The following is a 19496-nucleotide window of genomic DNA, read 5'->3' as shown; positions in this document are numbered from 1 at the left end:
TGTCTCTGAAAAAATAATCTTTTCATTTTTTGCTAGTATCAGTGTAAGAGGGAATAGATTGAAATGTACAGATGATGTCAACCTGTCCCAGCCATATGGAAAACAGGGTAAGCTGTCATTACTTGCAGAGGTCACCTGTTTCTGGAGGGAACGCTGAGAATACAAGAGAAAATGGCTTTTCTTAGGGTTTTTGTGTGTGTGTGTGTGTGTGTGTGTGTGTGTGTGTGTGTCACCAATAAAATAAGTTACAAACAAACTCAAAATAATTGAGATTTAATAGAATTTAAATGATAGCCTCAAGGAATGTAAGCTGTAGATCTTGACACCTGCCAATACGAGGAAGATGAAGATGAAGAAGAGAGAAACCCAAGTTGTCTAAGCTAAGACAACATGGAGGTAAATTTCATAGTACACAAGGAACATCATGAGGGGGAGAGGTTCTTTAGAGAGTGTATAAAAAAATCTAATGCATATTCTTTTGGTCTGGATTACCTTTCTCAGGATGATATTTGCTAGTTCCACCCACTTGCCTGTAAAATTCATGATGTCCTAGTTTTTAAGATCTGAATAGTATTCCATTGTGTAAGTGAACCACATTTTCTGTATCTATTCATGAGTTGAGGACATCTGAATTGTTTCCAGCTTTTGGCTATTATGAATAAGGCTGTTCTGTACACAGTACAGTAGACCACATGTCCTTGTGGTATAGTGGAGATACTTACAGTCCTATGGTATTGGACTGAAGTTGGGGACCCCTATTGAAGAGTTGGGACAAAGATTGAAGGAATTGAAGGAGATTGCAACAGGATCAACTAACAACAGTATCAACTAACCTGGACCTCTCAGAGCTCCCAGTGACTAAGTCACTAACCAAAGAGCATACATGGGCTGGTCCATGGCTGCAGGCACATGTGTAGAAGAGGATAACCTTGTCTGATCTCAATGAGAGAGGATTTATTTAATTCTGTAGAGTCTTGATGCCCCAGGAAATGGGAGATGCTAAAGAGTGAAGTTAGGGTGGGATTGGGTGGTGAGGGGGATGGGTGGGTGAGAAACAGCTTCTCAGAGCAAAAGGGGAAGGGTGAAGAACTTTGGGATCTGGAACTAGGAAGGAGGGGAAACATTTGAAATGTAAATAAAATAACCTAATAAAAAATAATAGTTACAAGGACCTGACTTAACTTCCTGGTCTTTTCTAGTGACAGTAATTAGGGACAAAAAAATTGAATCTCTTTAAAGACACATTTGTTTATTTCATCTGATTACCCTAGCTTAAGGTGAACTCAACTTTCTAGGCTTGGTTCCTTATCTAGTTGACTTGATCAATTGTAATATTAAGTCTCTATCAAGACTCTAACTTATATTCTCTTGACCAGAAGAGAATTATTATCCCATTAATTAGGCTTTGTATCTGTAATGATACTGATAATCCAAAGATAAGATCAAATCATCTACTTGCAACCCTGCTTTTTGCAACTGAGTCAAAAAATTCCTCCCCATTGATAAGCAGGATAGTAATAATGGGAACTATGTAATAGCCAGTTATCCATTGACTACACTGCAGCTTGAATCTCTGATGGGTCTTATATGCTTGCAGGCACCAGGAAAAAAAAGCATCATTTTAACGGGGGTAAGTAGTACTTGTTTATTAAGAAGGATTATAGAAAAACAGGTGTCACTAGGTAATTAAACTGTCACAGTACCTTGGGGAACTTTCTGAGCCATGCACTTGGCACTTGATCTTATATATCAACCAGTCAGAACTCCCTGCCCCTCCAATGAGCTCCCAGGGATTAAACCACCAACCAAAGAGTACACATGGAGGGACCCAAGGCAGCATCTGCATATTTAGCAAAGCATGACCTTATCTGGGATTGATGGAAGGGGAAGCTGTTGGTCCTGCAAAGGCTCCATGACCCAGTGTAGAGGAATGCTGGGGTGGTGAGGTGGGAGTGGGTAGGTGGATGGGGGAGCACTCTCATGGAAGCAGTGGGAGGAAGGATGTGATAGGGAGTTTGCACAGGGGAAACAGGGAAAGGGGATAACATTTGAAAGGTAAAAAATAAAATAACCAATAAATAAAAGTCACTTCCTCTGTTGACTTTCCTTGTTAGGAAGTTTAAGAAAAGCTTTGTGTTTTACTCACTGCCTTAGGGTTTTCTCCTTTGTTAGCCAATAACCCAAATAATTATCCCAAGAAATCTATGCTGTTAGAGTATTGAACCCAGAAAAAAGTTAAATACATTCAGGACACCAAACTCATCTTCACTGAGAATCAATTACATAATACAACTTTATTATAAGAAATTATGTGGATGGAAAATGTAGTGGCAGAGTGGAAGTATGTGGGGAATGGGCAAACACTGCCTAATAGGCATTGGGCTGATATTTTTGCAATAGATTTACATGATGCTAAATGTTAAAATATTTACCTAAAATGTATAGCATAATTTTAAATAATTGTATTGTACATTATATTTTCTGTTCCAAAAAATCTAAAGCTATAAAATGGTGGAATAAAAACTGTTAAAATTAATATCTGACTGAAATTTAAACTCCTTGACATGTTTTATCTATATGTTAGATTATCATCCAAGTAAACATCAAAATTGTAATCAATGTTTATTTTAGAGGTTGCACATTTAAGTGTACATGTTAATAATGTGTCTTTCAAATACAGATATTTAAATAGTTTCCATAATTATAAAATTTATTTTTAAGATTGATTTATGGAGACATTGAAAATGCTATTAATTTAAACTTATTCAGACTGTGTGTGGAGGCATCCTATCATTGACTAAGGCTAGGAGACTGCAAATCAAGGTTATTTTTTACCTTATATAAAAATAAAAGAAAACAAGAAAGAGAAAAAGAAAGAAAATTTAGAAAGAAGAAAGAAAAAAATAATATATTATATCCATTAATGTTGGGAGCCACAGTGAGCATGTCAGCATCCACCATTCCAAGATGGCGCGGACATCGTGTCCTCCCCACTAGTAAACAATTAACTGCGCAGGTGCAAAGGCAGAAAGCACGCCAAAGTCACTGGCCAATCCCGAGGTGTAATATTGGGTGATGAGTGAACAGCCAATCAGAAGTGAATACGTCACTCTAGGGTGCATAAAGCAGTGCCTCTTCCTGTCTTTTTGCCTTTCTGCTTCTGCTGTTACAAGTAAAGCCTTGTCTGTGGTAATACCCAAATACTGTCTCACGTGTCCTTGTTCGCAGGCGGAGGGGACACGGGAGGAGCGCGGAACATCTGGTGCCAAAACCCGAGAATTTCAAGGCGATGCGGAAGGCCCCCCGAGACTCGGGGCGGGTTAAAAGACTACAGGATCGAGGTACACCTCTGGAAGTTATGCCTGGGGTAGAAGCCTTCGTTGTGGGTGGATATTCACCCATTGCCTCCGCTGCAGTAGTTGGCCTCTTGCTTGTGTTTTCGCTGTTAGCTTATTTGTGTTATCAGGATTCAGCTGGCAGCATAGCTATTAGGGCAAGTCAAGAGATTTCAAGAGAGGTTAGCTCCAGGCTATCAGAACCAGAGCGTGTTAGCTGGAATCAGGCCAAAGGGCCTGGGAATCAGGCCAAAGTGCCTGGAGAAACAGATAAGGTCAAAGAGCCTGGGGAGACAGAGTACTCAAAAGGAACAAGGGCTACTGCAGAGCTCATTAAGCTTAAGGACCCTTCACCGGGCGGGTGGAGAGAGAGTGGAGGACAAAAGGACCCTCCTTTATGACAGAATCTTTGGGGAACCATCTGCCCTCTGCTACCTGCGGAGGCTTGCAGCCCGGCAGAGCGAGAACAAGAGAGCGTGGCGGGAAAGACAGGCAGAGGAGGGAGACAGTCTGTTCTGGGAAGCGGCATCCCGCCGGCAGAGCGAGAACAAGAGAGCGTGGCGGGAAAGACAGGCAGAGGAGGGAGACAGTCTGTTCTGGGAAGCGGCATCCCGCCGGCAGGCACACGGGGAGTGCCCTGCGAGCTTAGAGCAAGCAATGCCATTAATTGAACAGATGATCTTTAAAAATGCCACAGCTGAATGCCGTGCAGCCATTGTCCCTCATAGGAACAGGAGGCTACAAGATTGGCTGAGGGCCTGTTGTGGCCCGGGAAGGGAGATGTTTGTGCTTATTTCACAAATGAAAACAATTCAATTTGGGCCCCTACGCAGCTGGTACAGATTGTGAAGAAGGAAGCCAGATTGCAAGATGACGACCCTGATTCTTCTGATACTGATGTTCGATTTGGTGATAAGTATACCACTATGGGACATAGTTAGATCTTGGCCTGTTCCCTTGCCAGTACATTCAAATGCTGCAGTACCGCCATTGTTTACAGCTATTGAGTGTTACTTGGTTGCCCCGTCCTCAGGGCACACCAGCCAGCAGCCTGAGTTATACAATGCTACAAGTTTTCCATTAAATTTTACACTTTGTTTTGTGGTGGCAAAACTTTACAGCATAAAGGTAATCTACTTGGTGTTGATTTTAGATAGAGAAAAGATACAACAGGTGTCTTTTAAGGTTTACAGTTTAAATTTAAGGTTCAAAGTTAAAGCCAAAATGCACAATTCGGCCTAGCCAAGCCTCAGAGAGCAGGCAGAGGGAGGTTAAGTGTATTTACATTTGAATTAAGACAATGCAGACTGAGCTACAGAAGCCCAGGTGCTAAGCATTCCTTTGGTTCTGAGTCTTTAGACCAGGCCCTAGAAATGTGCTTACCGGAATTAGTCTCTTGTCTTCATTGTTTCTTGTGAGAAGAGGGATAAATCTAAGACCCAAAGACTTTACAACAGTCTGTGGGCTAAAAGTTATGATTATGCTGGAGAAATTAAAATTATGTCTACTTCCCTCCATGAATATAACTGTACCTGCTGATAAAATATGGTTCAAATTGTTTTAATTCCTTTATATTCAAGGTTGTTAAAAATGAGATGCTTTGGATTCCTCTAATATATGTAACAATTATTAGAGAATAAGGTTGGCTTTTATCCGATATATTCATTGGACTAAAAAAGATTGGTTATTAAATTAATCCAAAATAAAGTTCAAATTTAAGATTTACACAGCCTAACTTGCCTACTCCAGCTGCCATTTCAGTAAATGCTTATATAAAAGATGTTTTTATATCTTCCCTTTACGTTTCTGGTAAAGGTGAGAGATTTACAGTTAGTAAATTTATTCATAATTTTTAAGAGCCCATGAATCAATATTTGTTAGAAATAATTGCTTCAGAAAATGGTTAATTGTTTTACATTTTATATATATAAATATTGTTGTTGCTTTAATACAAAAAATTAAGAGGTTAAATCTTTTAGTGTATATTATTCATTGTGTGATACTTTATTAGTGGATTTCTCTAAAGAAGTTTTCTACAAGCCATTGCTCCAATATAATGAGCTTTAAAAATTTTTTTGGACTACTTGTTGCTCCAGAAAAGATTCAAAGACAGTGTCTTTTCAATATTTGAGACAAGATGGGGCTGGAGTGATGGCTCAGTGGTTAAGAGCACTGACTGCTCTTCCAAAGGTCCTGAGTTCAATTCCCAGCAACCACATGGTGGCTCACAATCATTTGTGGTGGGGATCTAATGCCATCTTCTGGCTTGTGAGTGTACATACAAAAAAAGAAAATGGTTTACTTTTAATCTTGATTTGCTCTTGGTGATTTTTAAAAGTTGTTAAGAGATATTATTTGGCTAAAACCTCATCTTAAGCTTACCATAGGAGGATTTAAACCTCTGTTTGATATTTTCAAAGGGATGCAAGTCCTAAATTAAATCATATGTATATTCTCTTGAGTTTACCCCGCTTCTGTGTTGTAGCAACTGTTTAGAATGTTAAAAAAAGGTGTATCTGCCTTTGTCTTGTTGAATGGTATATTTCATGAAGTACAAAATGTTTTGGCTACAAGATCTAATATCTCTAGCCATTTAAATAACATTAAAATTAATAAGGTGTTTAGGAATGCTTCTACACAACTGGTGTCGGTGTGTGTGGACCCTCCATTTTTCTTTATGTTATCCAACTTTCAGAATAATTCTGATATCTTGGATTGTAAGAATGTTACATGCCTTTTGGCACAATGCTGGAATGGATCACTAGACATAGCCATGGTTAATCAAGTTACAGCAGGTACTGTTGTTCATCAAATCTCAGAAAAGACCTCTAAGGCTTTGACCATTTTACAGAAAGTGGATGCATATCAGACATCCTGTTGGTCAATCAGAGAGTTGATTTGCTCCAAGCCCATGTGGAGCAGCTCACGGATGTGGTTCAAATAAGCTGCGTGTCAGCAACCGCACATCCAGGTATTACACCTCTGAGGTTTGTGAATGATACATTTATTCAAAGCCATAATCTTTCTGCTTATTTAAAAGAGAATTGGATTGGGGAGTTGGACCAGGTGCAACAGCAATTGCAGATCCGGATCTTGAGCCTTGATGGAGTACGGATGGACCCCGTTACCCCTGGCGATCTTACTTCTTGAATTTCTTCTGCCTTTTCCTTCTTTCTTAAAGGGTGGGGATAGGTCTGTTTGGTGCAGCCTTATGTTGTGGATTAGTGTTCATGATGGTTGGTCTGTAAGCTCAGAGCCCAGCAAAAACGTGACAAGGCCGCTATCGCCCAAGCACTTGCAGCCTTGCAGCAAGCATCTCCCCCTGAAATTTGGCTATCTAGGCTAAGAAATTAGCTGATGATTGAGACCCTCAGTTGATGCATCCCAAGGGTTCAGCCCATTGCACTGGGTCGATGAGAGGTCTAAGTCCAGCCAGCCCTTGCCTAAATAACTGTGGTACCTGAATAGTAGGTTGACAGCCCTTACAATTCTGGGAACCATACTCCATTGCACAGGGACGTGTGTCAATTCCTCTTTACATCCCCTTAGTCCTTGCACCCAGAGGACTTTTTTCCATTGCACCTGGTAGGGTAAGGGAGAATCTTCAGGCTGTAAGCTTTTGATCACTTATTCCCCCAAGATGGAGTTTGCTTGATCAGGCTTGAGTTCGAATCTTGATTGGTGCTGCGCTTAATAGGCAAAAGGCTGTTCCATATTAATAATTTAAACAGGGGGAGATGTTGGGAACCGCAGTGAGCGTGTCAACATCCGCCATTCCAAGATGGCGTGGACATCGTGTCCTCCCCACTAGTAAACAATTAACTGTGCAGGTGCAAGGGCAGAAAGCGCGCCAAAGTCACTGGCCAATCCCGAGGTGTAATATTGGGTGATGAGTGAACAGCCAATCAGAAGTGAATACGTCACTCTAGGGTGCATAAAGCAGTGCCTCTTCCTGTCTTTTTGCCTTTCTGCTTCTGCTGTTACAAGTAAAGCCTTGTCTGTGGTAATACCCGAATACTGTCTCACGTGTCCTTGTTCGCGGGTGGAGGGGACACGGGAGGCCCGCAAAACACATTAAGAGTAAAGTGTATTGCTTTTACATTTGCCAATCATATATCTTTTGGGTCTTTGTATAATTCTCAATGGGCACTTGGTGCTCTGTCAGTATGAAAACATACTCCACATGCTCCTGATTCACATCAGAATCCAGGCATAATAAAGCATGTTTCTAATCTCTGAATTGCTAGATGCAGATTAGTAGACCCCAATAGAACACTGGCCAGGCAGTTGAGATGAAGTTTTCCTTTACTGAGAGGACCTATCTCAGGGCAGTAAGTATAAATTGAGAGAAGAAGAACATCAGAGTTCTCATCTGGCCTTTACATGTGTGAGTCTTTGGGCATGCTCACAATCTTACATACCTATACCACACACACACACACATACACACACGCACATGCACACGCGCACGCACATGCGCGCGCACACACACACACACACACACACACACACACACATATATATATATATATATATATATATATATATATATATATATATCATACATACAAATGCACCTGTGTTCATACATACAAAAAAACCACACGTTTTTATGAATAAAATATTTTCTTTTCACATGAAAATTCATTATGTAATTCTAAATAAAAATTGATTCTAAATAAGAATAGAATAAAATATTTATATAATGATATGTAAAATAAAGCCTTTATGTCTGGTTTTAAATTAAATTTAAAGGCTTTTTGTCTGCCTGTAAGTGAAATGTTTCAGCAAACTTTTGCTGGGGTTGGGTTTATCAGTATAGGATGAGAAATTATCTGAGACTGTTTGAATCTTGAAGAAGTGTTGTCTCCCTCTAAATTATGTACTTGGTACTACATGAGAGCTTGTAGCAGTACAAACCTTGGTCTTAGGACACTCCTGGCAAACTTAAAGTTCTTATTTTTGATTATGGCTTGCCATAACCAAAAAAGATTGAGATTTGTGTGAATCGTCTTTTCTCTTAGGTAGCAAGAGCAAATAACTTTGGTAGTTGGAAACTTTCCAAGCCCCAATTAATTAATTTATATATTTTTATAAAATGATTGAATAAAAGTAATTGGAATTATAAAGTCAAAATCAGTCTCTTTTTTCCAAGAAGCTTGAACATTTTGGAAAATGAAGGCTTAGAATTTTGGTGACATTATTTCTCTATGGTGGCACCTATGACCAACATCAATTAATGTATTTGCATAAAAATTTAGTAATATTTTCACAAGAAAATATATATATTATTTTAGTAATATAAAAAATTATATTTATTAGTATTTGATATGCTATTCTGATAATTTTGTTAAATGATAATAATAAACACTATTCTTTTTATATTGTAAATTAAATAGCAATATGTTAAATAATACAAAACAATGGAAGACAGAAGAGAGGCTTGATGGTGAATATCAAATGTTTGAAAGACATAGCAAGCATGGCCATCAATGCATATAATGGAACTATTATGGTGACTGAAAAGAATACATATATAAACAAATGCTCATAGATGCTAGATTATACCTTCTAAGAGGAATGCCACAAAGAGGAAATCAATTCCTCATATGAATGTAGTTATTTTTCACTTGCAAATAGTATACACACTGTTCTTCATGCTTATGATATATAGATACAAACACAGTGTTACACTAGATAAATCCCTCTACTATTTTGCTACAATTTATTATTTTAATTCAGAGGAATGAAGGAGATGGCCCGACCGGTTGATGGCCTTGTTGTTGAGTCCTATCCTCAGGGCCTACCCACATTATAGAAAGAGAGAAATGACTGTTGTAAATTGCATTCTGGTCTTCACCCATGACGAGACATGCACATACATATACAAATAATTTTTCAAATGACAAACGAATATTTTAGTATTGTATTCAGAGAATTATGAAATGTGTTGTTATAAAGGAGGGCAATTTTTAAATATACAATGGACACAGTTTTCCAGGATAAACTTTCTGACAAAGGCATAAAAAATATTTATTCAATTCTGGTTAGTAGCAATCATCTTCTACATAATATTTATGAGAGTATGCTGTATATCTTCCTCAATGTCCTTTGAAGTGCATATTTTACATCTTTGTTCCTCAAACTGTATATCATGGGGTTTAGCATTGGTATAATTAGGGTATAAAATATGGAAGCCATTTTATCAGTGTCAAAAGAGTGACTGGACTGGGGCTGCACATACATAAATATTAGAGTCCCATAGAAGACAGTGACCACTGTCAGGTGGGACCCACAGGTGGAGAAAGCTTTGCGTCTGCCCTCAGCAGAGTTCATTCTGAGAATGGCTATGAGGATAAACAGGTAAGAAACAAGGACCACCAGAAGGGAGGATATCAAATTAAAAGCTGCCAAGATCAGAATAATCATTTCAATTTCATTTGTGTTTGAACAGATCAAAGATAACAAAGGGAGACTGTCACAGTAGAAATGACTGATGACATTATAGCCACAGAAAGACAAGGTGAAAATTTTTATGGTGACTAGAAGAGAAACAAATGTGCAGTACAAGTAGGGGATTGCCACCAGCACCTGACACACCCTTTGGGACATGATGACAGTGTAGAGCAGAGGCTTACAGATGGCCACATAGCGGTCATAGGACATTGCAGACAGAATAAAAAGCTCACTAATTATAAACACAAGAAAAAAAGCTAGTTGTGTAGCACAAAGATTAAAGGAGATTATGTTCAGATCTACAACAAAATTTACCAACATCTTAGGTCCCACAGCTGTAGAATAACCAAGGTCTGTGATAGCCAGGTGTCTAATGAAAAAGTACATGGGTGTTTGCAGCCTGGAGTCCACTGTGGTCAGGATGATCATGCCCAAGTTCCCCAACATTGAGCTCAAGTAGATGATCAGGAACAATCCAAATAATGGAGCCTGTAGTTCAGGACGCCCAGTAATGCCCATCAGGATGAATTGAGTCACTGCTGAGAAGTTATGTTTTTCCATCAGTTTTTATTATAAAATCTGTTCCAGACAGAGACACAAAAATAAGATAAGTACATTTCAGTAATATCAAACAGCAAATAGTCAAGATGTGATTGAATTTTTGCACATGTGAACTAGAAAACTTAACAAAGTTATATGCTGTGACTCATAAAACAGTGTTGTCACAAACATTTAACATTATTTTGTAAAAATATGTATCTGTATTTTTATCTTTTCTAATATATTCATTCTATAGCAGTAGCAATGCAGTTTCACCTATTATAAATAATGTTTGTATAGGCCTTGAAAGATTTGTTTATGTGAATAAAATCATATTAGTTTAATAAATTGACATATTTTTATTTCTAGATATTTTTATTTATGTAAGTCTGCTTACTTTCAAATATTTTAAAATTGAAGTTGGAATTTGTCTTGAAAACCATATCTCCTGAAAAAGCTGAAAGCCACCTTAAAACAAAGAGCACCCAATAATAGATCTAAATGAAGTTAATAGGCCTAAAACTTCACTATCTTAAAATGTTCTATGGGAACCAGAGTCTTCCTACCACTAAAGCATCTCTAATCTGGATGATGGAATCAGTTGTTAAATCATGCAAAGGAAGAAAAGTACTTTTTTTCTAATTTAGTATCAGAAGCATTTTACTATGGAAACTCAAATTACAACACACTGAAGTTCCCTATGTGTGCACCCATGTGTGTGTTTTTGTGTGTGCCTGTATGCACGTCTGTGAACATGTGTATGTGGGTACATTGTATGTGTGTGAGTGGATAAATGCTAGGAAAGGAAGGGTCAGTGTCAATCTTTCTTAGTCACTTCCTCTTCATTTTTTGAGATAATGCCTCTCCCTCGTCTTGGGTTCACTTATTGGATAGATTGGATGACCTTGAGCCCTAACCTAGCTCTGTCTCCTCTGTGCTGGGATTACAAATGTGGCACTGAACTTGGCTTTTACATGAATCCTGGAGACTGCTCTCTGGGTCCTAATGCTTGCACAACAAACACTTATACAGCTGAACTGTATTCCCAGTCCTCTTTTAAGAGTCATGATTAAAAGAATACCCTATCTCTGAAACTCTAAGGTTCAATGTTCTATTCTTTTGTAAATCCTTGTCTACTTTCATCCCATCATTTCTATCAAGCCAACCATTGGCCTTGTTTAACTCTGTTCTCTGACTACTTCTACATATTAAACAGCTATGCAAGAACATTCACAAGGCCAATAAAGATTTTGAATTAATTTCTGTTGGGTAAGTAACCTACTTGAGATTTTTTATTTTCTTCTTATTAAAAGCAGTCTGCAATTACAAAAATGGGTACAATAATATAACAAATGCTTGTGTATCTAGAATAGAGGCTATGAATCAGAATATTGCAAAGTAACTCTGAAATCCCCAAGGTCTCAAGACCATCCGCATTCTTCTCTTTTACTAAGAGTAACTACCACCCAACATGGCTTGTCACTCTGACACAGATCCCAAGCTTCCTACATGGCATAACATATATTCTTAATATCTGTATTAGTGTTTCACATGATTTTAATTATGAGACAAATGTTATCAATCTCTAAGTTTTTATTTTGCTCTGTTTTATGTTTATAACCACAATTCCCAGTGATGCCTACAGTTATGCTTGCTTTAGGTTCCATATTCAAAACATTCCAATATATGAATACTATGACTACACAGGAGTGCTCAATTCTTCAAATGGCTCCTGGGTAGGTCATACTATATGTCTTCCTTTGTCCATAACATTTTCTACACCCCTCACTGTCATTCAATGCAGAAAAACCAAGTCCATTAGACCGGTGATTCTCAACCTTCCTAATGTTGATGCTCTATAACGTAGTTACTTATGTTGTGGTGACCCCCCAACCATAGAATCATTTTCTTGCATGCAGTAACTATAATTTTGCTATTGTTATGAATGGAAATATCTACTATATGGACCTCTTTGAAAAACTCTTTGATCACAAATAAAGGGGTTGTAATTCACAGGTTATGAATCTTTGCACTGAAGCAAAGTAGGAAGTGTGCAGAGTGATGGTAACGTGTCCTGCACATACAAACACATGACTCAGCCTGAACATTTAAGTCTATTTAAGTCTTCTCCTGACATTAAGCTTTATAACTCCAACTTTAAGAAAATTGCATGTTTAAGTCAAGACCTGTTGTTCTGATTGCAGTATGAAACAACATCCAGAAATGTGAGAGAAGGTGGCAACTCAGAGGTCTAAGCAGACTAAAGAGAGGTCTAGATAAACAATCCAGCTCTAGGTTCCTGTCCAGGCCACAGGTGCTCTCTCAGTAAGACAATCTCTAGTAGATGGCTGAGTCCAGCCAAATAGAAGTCCCACAAAAGAGAAAAGCCTTCAAAACACATGATGCATGAGGACCAGCACATTTATTGTATTTAGTCTATGTGCACTAAAAATATTTATAATAAGTGAGGCATATATGGCTAAAAACCAGCCACCACCTCTTCCATTCAAAATAAAGAGCAAGAAATAAGCTTTGCTGCTTACTGGCTATGTGGGAAAGGCTAGATTCCTGCCAATTCTGAAAGCACTGTAATGGCTTATCTCCCAGAATATTTGTTATAGCATTGGTTACTAAACTAAACATAACCTCTATTTGCAGTAGTTTAGAATACATATAACTTTATCCCAGGATTTCAGTAAAGTACCTATGACTGTCACCCCCAGTTTGTAGAGTATAAAGCTAAATCATGAAAAGATAATATTAAAAGGTGAACCTATCTCATTTACAAGACTGAGAGAGAGGGAAGGGAGAGAGAGAGAGAGAGAGAGAGAGAGAGAGAGAGAGAGAGAGAGAGAGAGAGAGAGAGAGAGAGAGAGAGAGAGAACTGAAAGATGGCTCAGAGGGAGATGACAGATCAAAGTAAATGAGAGGAGAGATTGTCCAGATCCCCCTCCCCCTTTTTTACTAGCCTAGTCACTACTGTAGGGTAAGAGACCAGAATGAGGAATCTAAGGGAGAATTGGGAAAGAAAGAGTAGAGAGGAAAAAGAAGAGACTGTTGGAGAAGGAAGAAAAGTAGAAGAGGACCTTCTGAGAACAAGGGTCTCCATGGGTACTGAGTAGCTACAGGGTGAATCATCCACCATGAGCACCACGACTGCCTACCTGTGCACCTGGAAGTGTGCTGGTGTCACCTGGATCTGCAGCTGCTTTTGTGCTCTAGTAGCTGATGTACAGATTAGTAAACTCCAGGTGACCCAGAGGCAATGTACTTTATGTTTTGTGTGTGTGTGTGTGTGTGTGAAGGCTATAAGAAGTGTGTATTGAAAATGAAGTACCTACTGCTTTAGATATAGGGTGGGTCCTTGTTGGAGAGCTTGTAAATGTAATTATATAGCCATGCTGGCTCTAGGCATCATATTTTCTAATAGTCTTTAAACTTTTTTACACTGATAGGCATAGACCTAAACATTTTACTATTCATTTAAAAAGTCAAATATCCAATCTCCATCCTTAGTTCTCTTCCAGGCTCTTATGGGTTCCCCCTTCCCTCTGCCCAATCTGACCTCCACTAGATCATGCAGATCTACTCTTACAGCCTTCTTGCCATCCTACCCTTTAATTTTAGTGACCAACTCCTACTGGCATTCATTCTCTCCTCCAAATGCAATCCCTAGTCTCATCCTCATTTCAACACTACCTGTTGTGGCTTCTCCTCTCTCTCTGCCTTCATTTCTAGGGGAGTAAGCATATCTTGGTGGCTCACCCTGCTTTTCTCTCTCATATAGACTATCTCCAAACTCCCACCTTCTAGCCTATCTCCTCATTAAGTATCAGCTGCCAGTACCAAGAAACACATTCTAATACAACCCCCTACCCCTGGATACCCTACCTGGCAGGATGGGAGAAGAATTCCTTACCAAGCAACCCATAGTCATCACACTCTCGTCAGAACCAGAGAGAGAAGCCAAAACCAAAGGATGGAACACCTATTTAAAAAGGACAGGTTATCACCATCTAAATCTGAGAAAAATAATGGGATGGGAAAGTGTAATAAAAATATATTTTATGAAAATAATCTATTTTCACTAAAGAAAACGAACTGTATCAATAAAGAAAATTATAAGAGGTTATGATGAAAACTATCCTTATATGAATGTGTTTAAAATGACAAATGATGAGGTATGCTTATAGAGTCTTTGCTATACTTTAACTAGGTGTAAACACTGACCTTTCTTTGGCCAAAGGATTAACAGAAACTCTTAATTCAATTATAAAATGGCCATATTTCCCTGCAGGGTTGTAGAGAAGCAGGAAAGATGATTAAGTGATTTGGACATCTGAGTCTTAGACATAATTCTCTACAATGAAGTACATAGTGTTTCTTTAAAGCTGACAGGTTCCTACCTAAAGAAGCCTTCTTTAAAAAGTGTATACATAAATGATTATACAGGGAGATGCTACATTCTTGTCAGGGCTACAACTAAGCATATATCGGAGATAGGTAAACACTGACTAATACATGCAACATACTGCCTGACCAGACCAAACTACCATATTGGATGACCACAATAGAGCAGTGTCTTCAAAAATAAAATCATACATTTCCTCAAACATTTGAATAAAATTAAGGCAAGTTATATTAATATAAAAATTACTTAAAATATTAATTTTCCTTTTGGAGGCACTGATACTACACATGAACTATCTTTCTCTATAGATATCAGAATCATTTTCACTCCACACTTTCAGGAGTGAAAAATTAGAGCAAATTATGAGAAATGCAGGTCATTACAATCAAAGCTCTTAAAATTCCCTTTGGATAAACTGGTGCTAGATTTCAAAAAGAGAAAAAAAAGGGAACCTAAAAATTATTTCAAATTTTATTCTTTTTTTATTAAAAATAGATTTTTACATAATATATTCTGATTACCATTTTTCTTTCTTCTACTTCTCCCACTACCTCCTCCTTCATCTAGATCAACTCACTTTCTGCCTCTCATAAGAAAAGAAGCATGTTTCTAAGGGATAATGATACAATGTAATAAGATTAAAAATGTTATCACAAAGGAATTGGAAATAACAAACAAATGGAAGAATAAAGCACAAGAGAAATCACAAGAAACAGAGACTCATTCATTCACATACTCAGGAATCCTATGAAGATACTAAACTTTTAATATTATTTTGAAATGATTACTAAAATATATAAGTCAATAGTTCAATATTTGTGAAAATATAAAACAAATGATTGAAATTTTCCAGCTTCAAATTTTGCCACATATACATGTATATGTTTATATATATAAACATGTACTATATATGCAATGGTTTATATATATGTGTGTATAAATATATATATTTATATATATTTATAGATATATAAATATATATACATATATTATATACACACACACACATATATGTGTAAATATATATATATACACACATATATAGACACATATACCTACACACATATACCTACACACATGTAAAGCCCCATGACATTTCTGAATCATCTCTTCCTCTCATTTTTGTCTTTCATGAGAATTCACATAATTTACAATCACACACACCCACATATATATGTATATATGAAATTATATTTTTCTAAGACAATGTATACCATGTTGCTCACTGTCTCTATTTCTATATGTTCTAATATAATCTGAAAGTGTAGTCAATAAAAGAAGTCCAATTGTTGCTCAGATATCTTGTGAAAATAGAAATCCCAGAAAGATAATCAGAAATGATCACTTACATATGATGACAAAGCCAGAGCAAACTCTTCATTTCTATAAATTCTAAATGTATTCTCTCTATCACCTGACTAGTAATGAGATCTCTTTATTCTTTCATATGTTCTTTAATAAAGCACTGTTGAGGAAAATTTAAAGATTTTCTTGTTACCATTTGAGACTCCCCCTCAGGAGATGCCACACAATTTGCAGATTATCCCTAAAGCATTTGAAATCTTAATGAAATGCCAGGAAGTTATCCACTAATTGTCAGAAACAAAGTATATGTACCTCTGCCCTTGTGTGTTTATTAATTGTGTGTGCCAACATTACAACTTTGAATTTTGTCCAAAAAAATGATATTGGCACAATAAGATATTAGTATGTTACTATTCATAGTAGAGGATATTTAAAAATTAAAGATATGGAATACACATTATCTGTAGACATATGACTGGAAGAATTAGCTGTAAATACAAATAAGAAAATATTATAAATTTTTAAAAGAGAGAAATTTGCAATTATATAAAAGAAACTTTAGAATATGATGCTGAGTGAGTCACATCAGTGCAAAACAAAACCCTAAACTTGCATAATCTGAAATTGGATTTTATAACATGACAATGAAATCTTAATTCAAAATAAATTATATAATGAAACAAGTCTTTTTTCTTTTAAAAATGAAAATACACAAAGAGGATTAATAATATTTTGGTAGATTATGACATATATTTGTATTTATATAAATTTTATATGTAACAGAAATTTACATTTTGAAATATCTCATTTTTTTTCAAATTTACTAAACTGAAGAAATTCTATTAATATTGAAAATACTGGTAAACTTTTGAAACCCCTCTCTCTTTGTGTGTGTGTGTGTGTGCAAGTATGTGTTTATGTAAGTGTATGAGAAGGTACATGTATGCATGTGTCATTGCACACATGTGAAACTGTTCAAATTACTACTTGATTATAACAGTCTTTTTATATACGTGAACAGATTTATTGAAGGAGAGTTTAACAGCTATTTAAAGCATGGGGACTAAGAGAAACAGGTATTCAGGAAGAAAGTGAAATTATACCTAAAAACTTGCACATAGATTCCTCAAGAGAGTCACTTATTCTGGAATCTGTATTAATTCATGATTAAGCAAGAATGCTTGTATGACTTTACTTACGTCATTGGTAAGTCATTCTGAAAGTCTACATATGGTCCAGCTGTGAATTGATGTTTGTATTGTGGCCTAATGTTCTATAATTTAGCCACTTTTCATTTATCGATTCAGTGTGAAAACACAAATAGGTATTTTCTCAAATCATTGAGTATCATTCATCATAGTTCTAATTCATTTTCATGTTAGAGGCTTTTTATATTATATAAAGATTAACTTCATTGTTTGTTATAATTTTTAATTTATTGACCTCTTATATTTATAAGTTTTTCATGACTTTTGAGAGTTCATATATGCATATAGTGAAATATGATCATACCCATGCCATTTCCCTTCTCTAACTACTATCATGTTATCCTCAACACACCCTCTGTGAACATCTTGATGTTTTCACATTTTTGTTAAGATACAAAATCCAGTTTATTTTGTCCATATGGGTATATGTCAGAGTCCATCAATGAGAGCACAGGAAACCTTACACTAGTCACCCCACAGATAAAGAATGATTCTTTTGCCTCTATTAGCTATTATGAAATCATGGCCGCAACATCATCTGTTCCATATTGCCAGGACATTTGCTGGTTTGAGTCTGAGCAGGTAATTATATCTACTGTGAATTCATCAGTGTCATTTCAGTAGATAGCCTTCGACAGCATTCTCCTTTATCTTCTGGCTCTTACGTTCATTCTTCCTCTTTCTCCCCAATGTTCATGAGGCTAGGTGAGAGGGGCTTAGTATATATATTGGGTCATTGTTCAACACTCAGTCTCATATTTTCAGTATTTGAAGACAGTAAATATGCCTGTACTGAGAGCTGTTTACTACAGAACCTATCTGATGAAGGTTGAGAGTAGCCAAGGTATACTGATAAAATCAGAAATTTTTATAAGATAAATTGATAATCTTACCATTTAGTGAAACTATAATAGCAGGTTCTACCTGCAGGCTTATGATTTCCTCAACCATGAATCTTTAGACATGATTAGTTACAGGACCAAGTATAAAACATTTTCTTATGTATTAGGTCTCATATCCAATGAGAAAGTAGATATCTGTCCTATGACACTCATATTTCTCTTCTACCAGTGGACACATTTTGCCTGGCAGGGACTATATGTAGTAACTACCTCTGCATTACTAGTGATTTCTTTTTTTATCCCATCATTCTACCTAAAAACTTCTGAATAAAACTAACCATCACACAGCCAAATTACATGGTTTGAAACTGAAAATGAACCCCCAGACAGAGTTATTAATTTAACAGTCTGGCAAGCCAAGGACAGGTAAGATTCTGCACAGAACTTTACTAACCTAAGACATAAGTACATTGCTTTTGATAATGTATATCCTATGATAAGTAAGAAAGGCATTCTTGTCAGAATGACCTATGACAGGCTCAATCTTGTTTATGAAATAAAAGGGGGGAGGCAGAGAGCTTTTAGGACTGCTTGGCGAGAATCTGACATTGGCCAAAGACAAGAAAATAGGCTTCAGGCAGGAAACTGACATTAGGTCAGAACAAAGAAATAATTTCAGTCAAGAATATAAATCTTAGGCTAGAACAAAGTAATTTCAGGCAGGAATCTAGATATTAGGCCAGAACAAAGAAGTAATTTCAGGAAGATATCTAAATCTTAGGCTAAGAGAAAGAAGTAGGATTCAGACACAAAAATGACTTTGGGCTTTGACAGGGAAGTTGGCTCAGATATTTTGGTCATCCTTATAAGCCCTTAGAAATAGTGATCATGGGAGTGATTATGAAACTTTGTTCTTTGCTTGTTTTTGAACTATTTGTATTTATTGTCTTGTTTGTTCCTTGACTACTTGCATCTATTTTATTGCTAGTTCCTCAACCTAAAACTGACCTTAATACTTGCATGCAATTAAAATGGTATAAAAGCAAAAAGGAGGAGAGGGGATGGGATATGGGGTTTCTGGGGATATGGGGAAAGGGAATAACATTTGTAATGTAAATAAATAAAATTAAAAAAAAAAACTTAGCCATCACAAAGGAAGATCTCAACGACTTTGAGATTGATTTCTCTATGTTATACAGGTCAAACATGATATTATCAGCCATAGGAACTTACCATGCAATCACAGTGGACTACTAAGACCCCATAACTCTATGTTTGGATTAATTGTGGATTTCTGTTGTTGTCTCCTTCTCTCACAAAGAGAAGTTTCCTTTATGGGGAGCGGTGAGCATTACAGTTTTCTGTTGGTATGATAGCAAATGCATATATATTGTTGTTA

General features: G+C 36.8%; 1 protein-coding gene across 3 annotated transcripts; it reads right to left on the bottom strand.

Moving 5' to 3' along the window:
• Positions 1-9247: 9247 nt before the first annotated feature.
• Positions 9248-16196, bottom strand: LOC117703744 (olfactory receptor 8K3-like). Of its 3 annotated transcripts, none has more exons than XM_076929016.1 (3): positions 16092-16196; positions 14223-14319; positions 9248-10370 (listed from the first exon to the last, which is right to left on the bottom strand). In XM_076929016.1, the coding sequence occupies exon 3, from the start codon at positions 10350-10352 to the stop codon at positions 9411-9413; it is 942 nt and encodes a 313-aa protein (XP_076785131.1). In that variant the 5' UTR covers positions 10353-10370; positions 14223-14319; positions 16092-16196; the 3' UTR covers positions 9248-9410. The 3 variants fall into 3 exon arrangements, with proteins under 3 accessions (XP_076785131.1, XP_076785132.1, XP_034351455.1); XM_076929017.1 differs by having other exon boundaries at positions 14251-14319; XM_034495564.2 differs by lacking the exon at positions 14223-14319 and having other exon boundaries at positions 16092-16190.
• Between the last annotated feature and the right edge of the window lie 3300 nt (positions 16197-19496).

The sequence above is a fragment of the Arvicanthis niloticus genome, chromosome 2 (genome assembly GCF_011762505.2).
Source record: "Arvicanthis niloticus isolate mArvNil1 chromosome 2, mArvNil1.pat.X, whole genome shotgun sequence".
NCBI lineage: Eukaryota > Metazoa > Chordata > Mammalia > Rodentia > Muridae > Arvicanthis > Arvicanthis niloticus.
This window is presented reverse-complemented; position numbering and strand designations above follow the sequence as displayed.

Coding starts and splice junctions, on each gene's coding strand:
- LOC117703744 (XM_076929016.1), bottom strand. CDS start 10,352: ATGGAAAAACATAACTTCTCAGCAGTGACTCAATTCATCCTGATGGGC.